The 12821-nt window shown below is 35.4% G+C and overlaps 1 protein-coding gene across 1 annotated transcript in view; it reads left to right on the top strand.

The window, feature by feature from the left end:
* Bmpr2 (bone morphogenetic protein receptor type 2) overlaps positions 1 to 12821 on the top strand; it is a 176169-nt gene that overhangs the window by 151281 nt on the left and 12067 nt on the right. The window contains exon 11 of the mRNA XM_076865429.2: positions 11040 to 11212. Within this exon, the coding sequence (XP_076721544.1) occupies positions 11040 to 11212 (173 nt within the window). The remainder of the gene's footprint in view (positions 1 to 11039; positions 11213 to 12821) is intronic.

The raw sequence follows: 12821 nt of genomic DNA, 5'->3' as shown, positions 1-12821 counted from the left end.
CTAAGATTTCATCTCACTCCAATCAGAATGGCAGCTGTTAAGAATACAAACAACAATAAGTGTTGGCGAGGATGTGGGGAAAAAAGTACACTCATACATTGTTGATGGGACTGCAAATTGGTGCAGCCAATATGGAAAGCAATATGGAGATTTCTTGGAGAACTGGGAATGGAACCACTATTTGACCCAGCTATCCCTCTCCTCGGTCTATACCCAAACGACTTAAAAACAGCATACTACAGGGACACAGCCACATCAATGTTTATAGCAGCACAGTTCACAAATAGCTAAACTGTGGAACCAACCTAGATACCTTCAGTAGATGAATGGATAAAAAAAAAATGTGGCATATATATACAATGGAATGTTACTCAGCAATAAAAGAGAATAAAATCATGGCATTTGCCTAAATGGATGGAGTTGGAGAAGATAATGCTAAGTGAAGTTAGCCAATCCCCAGAAAACAAATGCCAAATGTTTTTTCTGATATAAGGAGGCTGATTCATAGTGGGGTAAGGAGGGGGAGCATGGGAGGAATAGACAAATTCTAGAAAGGGCAGAAGAGTGGGAGGGGAAGGGAAGGGGGCCATTGGGGTTAGAAATAATGGTGGAATGTGATGGACATCATTATCCAAAGTACATGTAGGAAGACACGAATTGGTGGGAACATACTTTATATACAACCAGAGATATGAAAAATTGTGCTCTATATGTGTAATATGAATTGTAATGCATTCTGCTGTCATACATAAAAAGATTAATAAAGTAAAAAAATGTAGTTTAGATTTAAAAGTACCCAAGTTTAAAAATCTTTTTACTAGGGGCTGGGATTGTGGCTCAGTGGTAGAGCTCTCATCCAGCATGTGTGAAGCCCTGGGTTCGATCCTCAGCACCACATAAAAATAAACAAAATAAAGGTATTGGGTCCAACTACTTCTAAAAAAACAAATATTTTTTTAAAAAAACTTCTTATTAAAAATGTAGTTCACAGGATTGGGGATGTAGCTCAGTGGTAGAGCGTATGCCTAGCATGCATGAGGCCATGAGTTGGATCCTCAGTACCACCAAGGAGAAAAAAAATGTAGTTTACAGTAATGAAGTTTCTTCAAAGACTCTTGCCATTTGAGTAAATTATTGTTAAAAATCTGAAAACATCTTACCAATATTTATGTATTCACACTCATTCATAAGATTGTTTTATATGAGTAGGATTAATTTATAATATATGGTAATTTCTGAAGTTTATTTTTTAACTTATAATTTTTAATGTTATCAACTACATATACTATCTCATTTTCTCCACTTAGTCCATTTTCTATTGGACATCTCAATCTTCACTCCTTTGAAACCACTTCTCCATTGCCCTCTGATTTCCAGTCTTGCTAATGAGAATTCTGATGTGAGCCTGTCTCATTTTGTTGCTTTTTGTCTCATGTTTTTTTTTTTTAATTTTTATTATTGGTTGTTCAAAACATTACATAGTTCTTGACATGTCATATTTCACACGTTTGATTCAAGTGGGTTTGTCTCATGTTTTTATCATCTTATTTCCTCTTTTATATAATCTTTTAAGACTTTTACTTTATCATTGAAATTGTGAAATTTCATATTATAATTATTGTACCCTTTATTGATGAGAGTGACCTGTTTTTCCCTTTTAAAAATAAGTTTTATGGGGTAAACAAAAAAAATTAAACAGAAAGTCATAAGAAAGAAAAGGGGAAAAAACACCCTCCCTTACTTCCACTGTTTATAAATAACTCCCCTTAGTAATGTTCTGGGCTCCCTTCCCCTTCCAGAGATTACCATTGTAACTCAAATACTAAATTTAGTCCTATTTGATAAATTTTCTTTCATTTACCCTCTCTCAGTTTTGTAATATTCCATCTATTATTAGATAATTTATATTTTGTCTATAGATTTCTCTAAAATTTAAATAAAATAAAAACAGAATTTTGCATAATTGTGATTATATAAGTACTTACTGCTAACAAAATATTGTGCTTGGACTCAGAATATAAAAGTCCTATATTGGATACTGTAACCCCCTGATGCTTTATGGAGGATGTTTCAGAAATCATCATCCAGTGGATTATCTTTGATTTCTTGTCATCTTTCTTTTTCTTTCTTTCTCTCTTTTTCTTTCTTTCTTCTTTCTAGGGTCTCCTTAGAAGTAACATTTTTAAAAATTTCATGTCATTCTCTTTCTTGCAAATTGTTTTTTCTTTTTCTTTATTTTCTTTTTTTTTTTTTTCCTTTTTGTTGTTGTTGTTGTTTGTTTGTTTGGTACCAGGATTGAAACCAGAGGCACTTAACCACTAAACTATATCCCCATCTTTTTTATTTTTTATTTTGGAACTGGTCTCACTAGGTTGGGTCTCACTAGGTTGCTTAAAACCTTGCTAAGTTGATGAACCTTCTATCCTCTTGCCTAAGCTATTGGGATTAGCAAATTATTTTTTCTTTCATGAATTTTCTCAAGTAATTAGTGTTAGTACTTGCATTAGGTGGTAAACATTATGAGTTCTTCCATGTTCAAAAATGTGTCAGTCTTGGGGCTGGGGTTGTGACTCAGTGGTAGAACGCTCGCCTATCGAGTGCGGGCCCCTGGGTTCGATCCTCAGCACTGTGTAACAATAAATAAATAAAATAATGGTATAAAAACATGTCAGTCTTGACCTCACACATGAGTAATAATTTGGCTGAGTAATGGTTTCAAAATCAAAATCAACTTCACACCTTTGAAACCACTTCTCCATTGCCCTCTGGTTTCCAGTCTTGTTAATGAGAATTCTGATGTGAGCCTGTCTCATTTTGTTGCCTTTTGTCTCATGTTTTTATCATCTTATTTCCTCTTTTATATAAGCTTTTAAGACTTTTACTTTATCATTGAAATTGTGAAATTTCACGTGGATGTATATTGACATGAATCTTTTCACTCATTTCACTTGTCACTGAATGGATTTTTCAGTTTGAAAATTCAGAACTTGTTTGGCTGGTGACACATGCCTGTAATCCAGTAACTCTGGAGGCCGAGACAGAATTGAATGTTCAAGCCCAGCCTCAGCAATTTAGCAAGTCCCTAAGCAATTTAGCAAGACATGTTGCTAAACATTGTTTAAAAATGTCTCAAAATTTAAAATATGCAGGGCTGTGGCTGTAGCTCAGTGAGAGCACTTGCCTTGCACGTGTGAGGCACTGGATTCAATCCTCAGCACCACATAAAAGTAATAAAGGTATTGTGTCCATCTACAACTAAAAAAATTTTAAACAATATGCATAACCTGGGTACAGTGGTGTATGCCTGTAATCCCAGTGATTTAGGAGGCTGAGGCAGGAGAATCATAAATTTGAGACCAACCTTAGCAACTTAGCAAGGTCCTGAGCAACTTAGTGAGAACCTGCCTCAAAACATAAAAAGAGCCAGGCACAGTGGTACATGCCTGTAATCCAAGTGGCTCAGTAGATTGAGACAGGAGGCTCCCGAGTTCAAAGCCAGCCTGAGCAAAAGCGAGGCGCTAAACAACTCAGTGAGACTCTGTCTCTAAATAAAATACCAGAAAGGGCTGGGGTTGTGGCTCAGTGGCTGAGTGCCCCTGAGTTCAATCCCAAGTACCCTCCCTCCGCCAAAGAAACCATAAAAAGGGCTGGGGAAGCTGGGTGCAGTGGCACAAACCTGTAATCCCAGTTGCTAGGAGGGTTGAGGCAGGAGACTCGTAAGTCAAAGCCAGCCTCAGCAAAAGCAAGGTGCTAAACAACTCAGTGAGACTCTATCTCTAAATAAAAGACAAAATAGGGCTGGGGATGTGACTCAGTGGTTGAGAGCCCCTGAGTTCAATCTCCAGTATCCATACCTCAAAAAAAGGGGCGACTTAGGGATGTGGCTCGGTGGTTAAGAGCCCCTGGGTTCAATCCCTGGTACCAAAATAGATAGAAAGATAAATCAATCAGTTGGTTGGTCTGGTGATGTAGCTCGATGACCAAATGCCCCTGAATTTAATCCCCAGTACGAAAGAAAATAAAATTCAGAACTTTCCTCAATCAAAGGATTTTTCTAATACTTGTTTAAAAATTTCTTCCTTTCCATTTCTTTCTTCTGGAATTCTCATTAGGCTAATACTGGACCACTTGACACTCTAGGTCTCAATTTTTCTTGTGCTTATCATCTCTTTGTTGTTGTTGTTGTTGTATCTTTCATAATACCCATTTATTTTTCATTATTACAGTTATATCAGTTATCTATGAAAATTTTAATTTCCACTATCATATTTAAAGTTTTAGAAATTCATATCACTCACTTTTTCCTTAGCAGTGTGTTCTTATTTTAAGAAGGTAATAATAATTTTATTACTTCTGAAGGCATTATGTTTTTATAATTTATCTAGATTTTCTTAAAAAAACAAAAGGTGAAAATTAATTTATTATTTTAAGTTTTAGATTACCTTAATAAGGTTAGAATATTTTTGTTGTCATGTCAGAGAGAGGATAAAGATATCCATACAGATGTAGATTGAACATTTATCTTTACTGGTCATCTTTGTCAGTAGATTACCCTTCAAGATTGGCTTCTATTGCAAATGAAATTAGTCTTAAGTACCTGGCAATTGTAGAGCCTTGTTTTTGCCTCCTAAGTTGCTGGTATTATTTTTCCTTTGTTTGAACTTTGTTAGAATTTTTAGTTCTAAATTAAAAGGCTTTTTAAAAAAATTTCTACAACTTGAAACTTTAAACTGACTCATCTCTATTTCTTTGTTTCATATTAGGGGAAAAGAAGACCTTCCTATGAATTTTATCATAGGAAGGTTTAAAAATTTCAGAAAGGTATCCAGGAAAGAGTTTCCAGAGAAAATCCTTTTACGTACACATGCTTAAGATTGCCTAACTGTCCTCCCTGCTATGGATACTGGGACAGATCTTTGAGAGGTCCTTGATAACAGTTGAAAGGCTGAATACTTTGCCAGGATTCTTTAGATGTGCCAGCCTCACACATTTTCTTTAAAGAAAAAATCTCTTGTGAAATTTTATTCTAGTAAATGTAACCTCATCTTCCTTAAACTGTTTTATTTCACCTCAGCAAATAAATTCTATTTTTTAAAATTATCTGTTAGCAACCCTACCATTATGGAATGTGCATCATATGCACGTTTACCTGGAAACTTTTTACCTTCAATTTAGACTCAGTTGCTAAGTAAGGGGTTTGTAACATTTGGTTCATTTCCAGGAAATCCATTTAAACCTAATATGCTATAGTCAATAAAATGCTTCTCTGCATGACAATCTAGTACCAGAGTGAGGTAGCAAGTATGCAATTTATAAATAGAGAGAAACAGATCTCTAAAAGATTTTTTTTAAGTTGCACTGCAATTAAAAGCCATTTTAAACTAAAAAAAAAATCAAAATCTTCTAAATCTTAATGTGAAAATTTATGTGTATGTTTGTATATATTTGTGTATGTATATGTGTGTGTGTTTTTATTTATTTAATTTTCTTTCAGTGCTGGGGATTGAACCTGGAGCTTTCTACCATGGAGCTACATTCCCAGTCGTCGTCATTGTTGTTATTATTATTATTATTATTTTGAGACAGGGCCTCACTGAGTTGCTCAGGCTAGCCTTGGACTTATGATAATCTATTATTTTTGCCTCCTGAGTTGCTGGTATTATGGGCATGAACCACCGTATTCAGATTGATTATTAATCTTATTGAAGATTCCTTGTATATTTCTAGTCTCTTCTCTTGATATCAAAATTCCCTCTTTGTTTTTTGACAGTTTCACCATAATGTATATCAGTATGGAACTTTTTGACTTAATCCTACTCTGTCAGATTTCTTGGATGTGTGCATAGATGCATTCCTTTTATTATATTTGGGGAGTTTTGAGCCATTATGTCTTCAAATATCCTGTCCCCTTCTTTCTTCTTCTAGAACTCCCATTTTGTGTATTTGAGTAATGTCGGTAGTGTCTCACAAGTCTCAAAGGGTCTGTTCCTTTTTTCCTTATTGGAAAAAGGTTTCTGTTCCTCAGACTGAATAGAATAATTTTATTTTCCCTATCTTCAAATTCTCTGATTCTTCTTCCTCTTATCTCTGCTCATATCTGCTATTGAGCCACTCTAGTGAATATTATAATTTTTTTTTTACTTTTTATCTCTATTGTATCTTTGTATTCCTTTTTTATAATTTATTTTTATTGCTATTCTCCATTTATTGAGACATTTGTTTTCCTGATGTCCTTTAGTTCTTTGTCCATGGTTCCTTATATTTTTGAGCATTTTTAAATAGTTAATTTAAAGCCCTAATCTAGTAACTCCAATGTATCCTTCCTCAGAGATGGTTTTCATTAATTTCCTTTCTTTTTTCCTGTGACTGGGCTGTACTTTCTTATTCTTTGCATGTGTCTTAATTTTTTGTTTAAAGCTAGACAGGAAAAAAAAAAATGATGACCAGAAAAGAATAAAAAATAAAATGCTCTCCAGATCTTTGTAGATTGGCTCTCTATTGGGACCTTCCTTTAATGCTTATGCACGTCTTTGTACAGTTGTGCTGTAGCTTTCATTTCCTCCTAGAGCTGAGCCTAAAGATCACCTGCTATGGAAGCTTATTGTTTCCATGGGTCTCTTCTCCCCAGCCTCAGGTAATGGCTTTCTAGGTGCCTCAGTGTGTAAGGGAGCTTTTCAAAATCCTTATTACTCAAAATGGACCATTATGCAATAAGTATATGCCCAGAAAGAATATTATTAATTTTTTTCTTTTCTGCAGTTACAGCTAGATCACAGAGCAACATTCCCCCATCACAAGATTCTTCTGTTTAGTTTTGTTTTGTTTCCGGTGCTGGGGATGGAACCTTGGGCCCTGTGTATGCTAGGCAAGCACTCTGCCATTTAACTGTACTCCCAGCCCTCAAAATTTCTTCCACGTTAAGAGTTCAGATTTGTTTGTTGCAGAACACAAATTGTGAAGAAACATTTAAAATGTCATGAAGATAGCTTACAAGAATTTTAGCCTAAAATATTTTTCACAGATCAATCCTCAGATCAAAGATTACAATGGGATTTACATATTCTAAAAATATGTTGGCCAGGTGTGATAGTGCATGCCTATAATCCTAGTGGCTCAGGAGGCTGAGGCTGGCAGTTCCTGAGATCAAAGCCAGCCTCAGCAAAAGTGAGGTGCTAAGGAACTCAGTGATACCCTATCTCTAAATAAAATACAAAACAGGGCTGGGGGTGTGGCTCAGTGATTAAGTGCCCTTGAATGCAATCCCAAGTACTCTCCCCCCAAAAAAGTGTTGGTTTACCTGAAGTTCAAGTTTAAGTTTTGTATCCTATATTTTTGTTTGCTGTATCTAGCAACCCTTTGCCTACAGCCATATTTTTTTTAAAAGCAGGTGTTTTAAAAATACAGAAGTATAAATATCAGAGCAAGGGCTGGGGATGTGGCTCAAGTGGTAGCGCGCTCGCCTGGCAGGTTTGATCCTCAACACCACATACAAACAAAGATGTTGTGTCCTCCGAAAACTAAAAAATAAATATTAAAAATTCTCTCTCTCTCTCTTTTTCTCTCTTTCCTCCCTCCCTCTCTCTCTCTCTCTCTCTCTCTCTCTCTCTCTCTCTCTCTCTTAAAAAAAAAATATATATATATATATATGTATATATTAGAGCAAATGAAAAGGGTGAAGCTTAATAAAAACAAATCCAAAAGCAGGTCTGGAAGGATTTTCAGTGGTGGTCTCCCAATGTATCCAAAGTCTGTTTTCTTTTTTTTATTCTAATTTGTTATGTTTGACAGCAGAATGCATTATAATTCATATTACACATATAAAGCACAGTTTTTCATATTTTTGGTTGTATACAAAAAATAGAGTCACACCATTTGTGTCTTCATACATATACTTAGGGTAATGATGTCCATTTCATTCCACCATCTTTTCTTCCCCCATGCGCCCTCCCTTCACCTCCCCTTCCCTTTGCCCTGTCTAGAGTTTGTCTGTTCTTCCCATGCTCCCCCACCCAATCCCATTATGAAACAGCATACTTATATCAGAGAAAAACTTTGGGTATTTGGTTTTGAGGATTGGCTTACTTCACTTAGCATTATTTTCTCCAACTCCAACCAGCAAATGCCATGATTTTATTCTCTTTTAATGCTGAGTAGTATTCCATGTATATATACCACACTTAATTTATACATTCATCTACTGAAGGGCAACTAGTTTGGTTCCACAGTTTAGCTACTGTGAATTGTGCTACTTACTATAAACATTGATGTGGCTTTGTCCCTGTAGTATGCTGTTTTTAAGTCCTTTGGGAATAGACCAAGGAGAGGGATAGCTGGGTCAAATGGTGGTTCCATTCCCAGTTCTCCAAGAAATCTCCATACTGCTTTCCATATTGGCTGCACCAATTTGCAGTCCCACCAGCAATGTATGAGTGTGCCTTTTTCCCCACATCCTCGTCAACACTTATTGTTGTTTGTATTCTTAATAGCTGCCATTCTGACTGAAATGAGATGAAATCTTAAGAGTAATTTTGATTTATATTTCTCTAATTGCTAGAGATGTTGAACATTTTTTCCTATATTTGCTGATTGAATGTATATCATCTTCTGAGAAGTGTCTATTTAGTTCCTTGACTCATTTATTGATAGGGTTATTTGTTTTTTTGGTTTTAAGATTTTTGAGTTCTTTATATATCCCAGAGATTAGTGCTCTATCTGATGTGTGTGTGGTAAAATTTGCTCCCCAAATGTAGGCTCTCTGTTCACCTCACAGATTGTTTCTTTTGCTGAGAAGAAGCTTTTTAGTTTGAATCCATCCCATTTATTTTTTTTAATATTTATTTTTTAGTTTTAGGTGGACATATATCTTTATTATATTTTTATGTGGTGCTGAGGATCAAACCCAGTGCCTCATTCATGCTAGACAAGCACTCTACCTCTGAGCCACAACCCATTTATTGATTCTTGACTTTAATTCTTGCGCTATAGGAGTCTTATTAAGAAAATTGGGGCCTAATCGACATGATGGAGATTGGGGCCTACTTTTTCTTCTGTTAAACTCATTGTCTCTGGTCTAATTCCTAGGGCCTTGATCCACTTTGAGCTGAGTTTTGTTTATGGTAAGAGATAGGGCCTTAATTTCATTTTGCTGCATATGGATTTCCAGTTTTCCCAGCACCATTTGTTGAAGAGGCTATCTTTTCTCCAATGTATGTTTTTGGCACCTTTGTCTAATATAAGATAACTGTAATTATGTGGGTTTGTCTCTGTGTCCTCTATTCTGTATCATTGGTCTACTAGTCTATTTTGGTGCCAATGTCATGCTGTTTTTGTTACTATTGCTCTTTAGTGTAGTTAAAGGTCTGTATAGTGATGACACCTGCTTTACTCTTCTTGCTAAGGATTGCTTTAGCTATTCTGGGTCTCTTATTTTTCCAGATGAATTTCATGATTGTTTTTTCTATTTCTATGAGAAATGTCATTGGGATTTTGATTGGAATTGCATTAAATCTGTTTGTGTGTGTGTGTGTGTGTGTGTGGTACTGGGGATTGAACTCAGGGCCTTGTACATGTGAGGCAAGCACTCTACCAACTGAGCTATATCCTCAGCCCATGTATTAAATCTGTGTAGTGCTTTTGATAGTATGGTCATTTGACAGTATTAATTCTGCCTATCCAAAGAACAAGGCAGATCTTTCCTTCTTCTAAGGTCTTCTTTAATTTCTTTCTTTAGCATTCTGTAGTTTTCATTGTGGAGGTCTTTCACCTCTTTTGTTAAGTTGATTTCCGAGTATGTATGTATGTATATATTTATTTATTTATTGGTGCTGGGGATTGAACCAGGGCCTTGTGCATGAGAGGCAAGCACTCTACCAGCTGAGATATATACCAGCCCCCAAGTTTGTTTGTTTGTTTGTTTGTTTGGGTTTTTTTGAGGCTATTGTAAATGGGGTAGTTTTCCTCATTTCTCTTTCAGAGGGTTTGACACTGATAGACAGAAATACCTTTGATTTATCGGTGTTGATTTTATATCCTGCTACTTTGATGAATTCGTTTATTAGTTCTAGAAGTTTTCTGGTGGAATTTTTTGGGTCTTCTAGGTATAGAATCATATCGTTAGCAAATAGTGCTAATTTGGGCTGGGGATGTGGCTCAAGTGGTAGTGCGCTCACCTGGCATGCGTGCGGCCCGGGTTCGATCCTCAGCACCACATACAGACAAAGATGTTGTGTCCGCCAAATACTAAAAAATAAATATTAAAATTCTCTCTCCCTCTCTCTCCTCTCTCACTCTTTAAAAAAAAAAAATAGTGCTAATTTGAGTTCTTCTTTCCCTATCCATATCCCTTTAATTTCCCAAAGTCTGTTTTCTTGAAGTGAATTAAAACCAACTTTCCCACAATGAATGTCCCATTATGTATAATTATAATGCAATATTTTAAAAAGAAAAATAGAAAACTTTCCCCAAAGGAAGACTGTTGTTCATTGCAGATGTATGGGAATACTACAGAATGGAACTACTTTAAGTTTTAAGGTTGGAATGAAGCACATTTGACTAGGAATAAAGGTGAGAAAGTCCACCTACAGACAGAAGATGGCCAAGTGGCAAAAATCTATCAAACTCAGAACTTATCTTTTAAGTAGAATTAGTGGCTATCAATTGAAATAAAACAGTGTCATAAACTTGTGGCCTTAAAGAAATATCTATAACAGATTATAGCTTCTTAGCCTTATAGATAATTTTTCAAAGAGTTAAGTTAAAGCTTACTTGCTTCCTTGCTTCTCAGTTTCTGAGAATTCTTCCAAAATTTCACTTTTTGCAAAACACCTTTATAAATCTCTGAAGTCATATAAATTGAAATAATAATAATAACATAAATAAATAAATAATAAAAAATTAAATAAATCTCTGAAGTCTAAAATATAGCTTTGTATAATACTGGTTTTAAAGAACCTGATTTTTCTTTTATCTCATGGTATAAACTAAAAAGCTTGGTACATTTTATTTAAGACATAATGTTTGACATGTACTTTATATTACAGGCGGTGAGGTCACTCAAGGAGACAATCGAAGACTGTTGGGACCAGGATGCAGAGGCTCGTCTTACTGCGCAGTGTGCTGAGGAAAGGATGGCTGAACTTATGATGATATGGGAAAGAAACAAATCTGTGAGCCCAACAGTCAATCCCATGACTACTGCTATGCAGAATGAGCGGTAAGGCCCTGAGGGGTTTGACAACTATATCAGTATTAGAAACTTAGACCAAACAAAAAAACAGGAAATAAATACTGCTAAGCCAACCTAATAAGGCAGTGACTAACTCATACTTTGTAAAGTTTCAATTTTTCTTTTACTATCTCCATTTTTCTACTGAAAAACATTTATTTGGTATGAGTACAAGATGTAATCTGTATTTTTTACATCTGAAGATAAAGAAATTACCCTTTTTAAAATATTTATTTATTTATTTATTTTGAGAGAAAGAGAATCTTTTTTTTTTTTTTGTAGATGGACACAACACAATGCCTTTATTTTTATGTGGTGCTGAGAATTGAACCCGGGTCTACCGCTGAGCCATAATCCCAGCCCTAATATTTATTTTTAGTTTTAGATGGACACAATATCTTTATTTTGATGTGGTGCTGAGGATCAAACCCAGTGCCTCATGCATGCCAGACGAGCGCACTACCACTTGAGCCACATCCCGAGGCCCGAGATTACCCTTTAAAAAAAAAAAAAAATTAGAGGGCTGGGGATGTAGCTCAGTTGGTAGAGTGCTTGCCTCATATTCACAAGGCCCTGGGTTCAATCCCTAGCACCACAAAAATAAATAAATAATATATATATTTTTTAAGTTGTAGATGGACACAATACCTTTATTTTATTTATTTATTTTTATGTGGTGCTCAGGATTGAACCCAGTGCCTAACACATGCTAGTAGGCAAGTGCTCCACTACTGAGCCAAAACCCCAGCCCCGAGATTAGTAATGCTTCAACTTCCCTGAAGTAATGAAAGTAAAATAATTTTATAATTCAAAAGGTTTATAAGTCTTTCTACATATTGTCTAATATACCCATTATGTTATTATTCCTTCTTCCTCTGGGTTTTTTTTTTTTTTTAATAAAGGATACTGTGAACCTGCCTATATATCTAACTGTTTTACTGAACACTAAGGTTTGAAGACTTCCTATCCAATACTTGTTCATTTTTCTTTTTTCTTTTTTTTGCAGGGGGTTACTGGGGATTGAACTTAGGGGCACTCAACCACTGAGCCATATCCCCAGCCCTATTTTATATATTTTTTAGAGATGGCATCTCACTGAATTGCTTCATGCCTTGCTGTTGCTGAGACTGCCTTTGAAATTGCGATCCTCCTACCTCAGCCTTCTGTGCTGCTGGTATTACAGGCATGAGCCACCATGCCAACTCCAGTGCTCTTTCTTAATAAATTCTAGCATTCTTTCTGTTTTGCCATGATCATTGTTTTATGAGATGTTTCCTTTGTTAGAACTATGAATTTTTAGTTCTAAATTAAAAGGCTTTAAAAAAAATTCCTACAACTTGAAACTTTTAGGCTAACTCATCTCTATTTCTGTGTTCCATATTTAGGAGGAACAGACCTTCCTATGAATTTTATCTAATACATGTTTAAAATTTTCAGAAAGGCATCCAGGAAAGAATTACCAGAGAAAATTGAGATTAAAAATATACTTCATTGTTGAATCATTTTCTTTGCTATTTTCTCTTCTTCTCTTTTCTAAGAGGAATTTGTATTATGAACTATTTGTACTACTTATACATAGATCAAATCCATTTCGGAT

Source organism: Callospermophilus lateralis, chromosome 9 (genome assembly GCF_048772815.1).
Source record: "Callospermophilus lateralis isolate mCalLat2 chromosome 9, mCalLat2.hap1, whole genome shotgun sequence".
In the NCBI taxonomy this organism is placed as follows: Eukaryota; Metazoa; Chordata; class Mammalia; order Rodentia; family Sciuridae; genus Callospermophilus; species Callospermophilus lateralis.
Note: the sequence above shows the minus strand (reverse complement) of the source record. Positions and strands in the feature narration are given on the sequence as shown.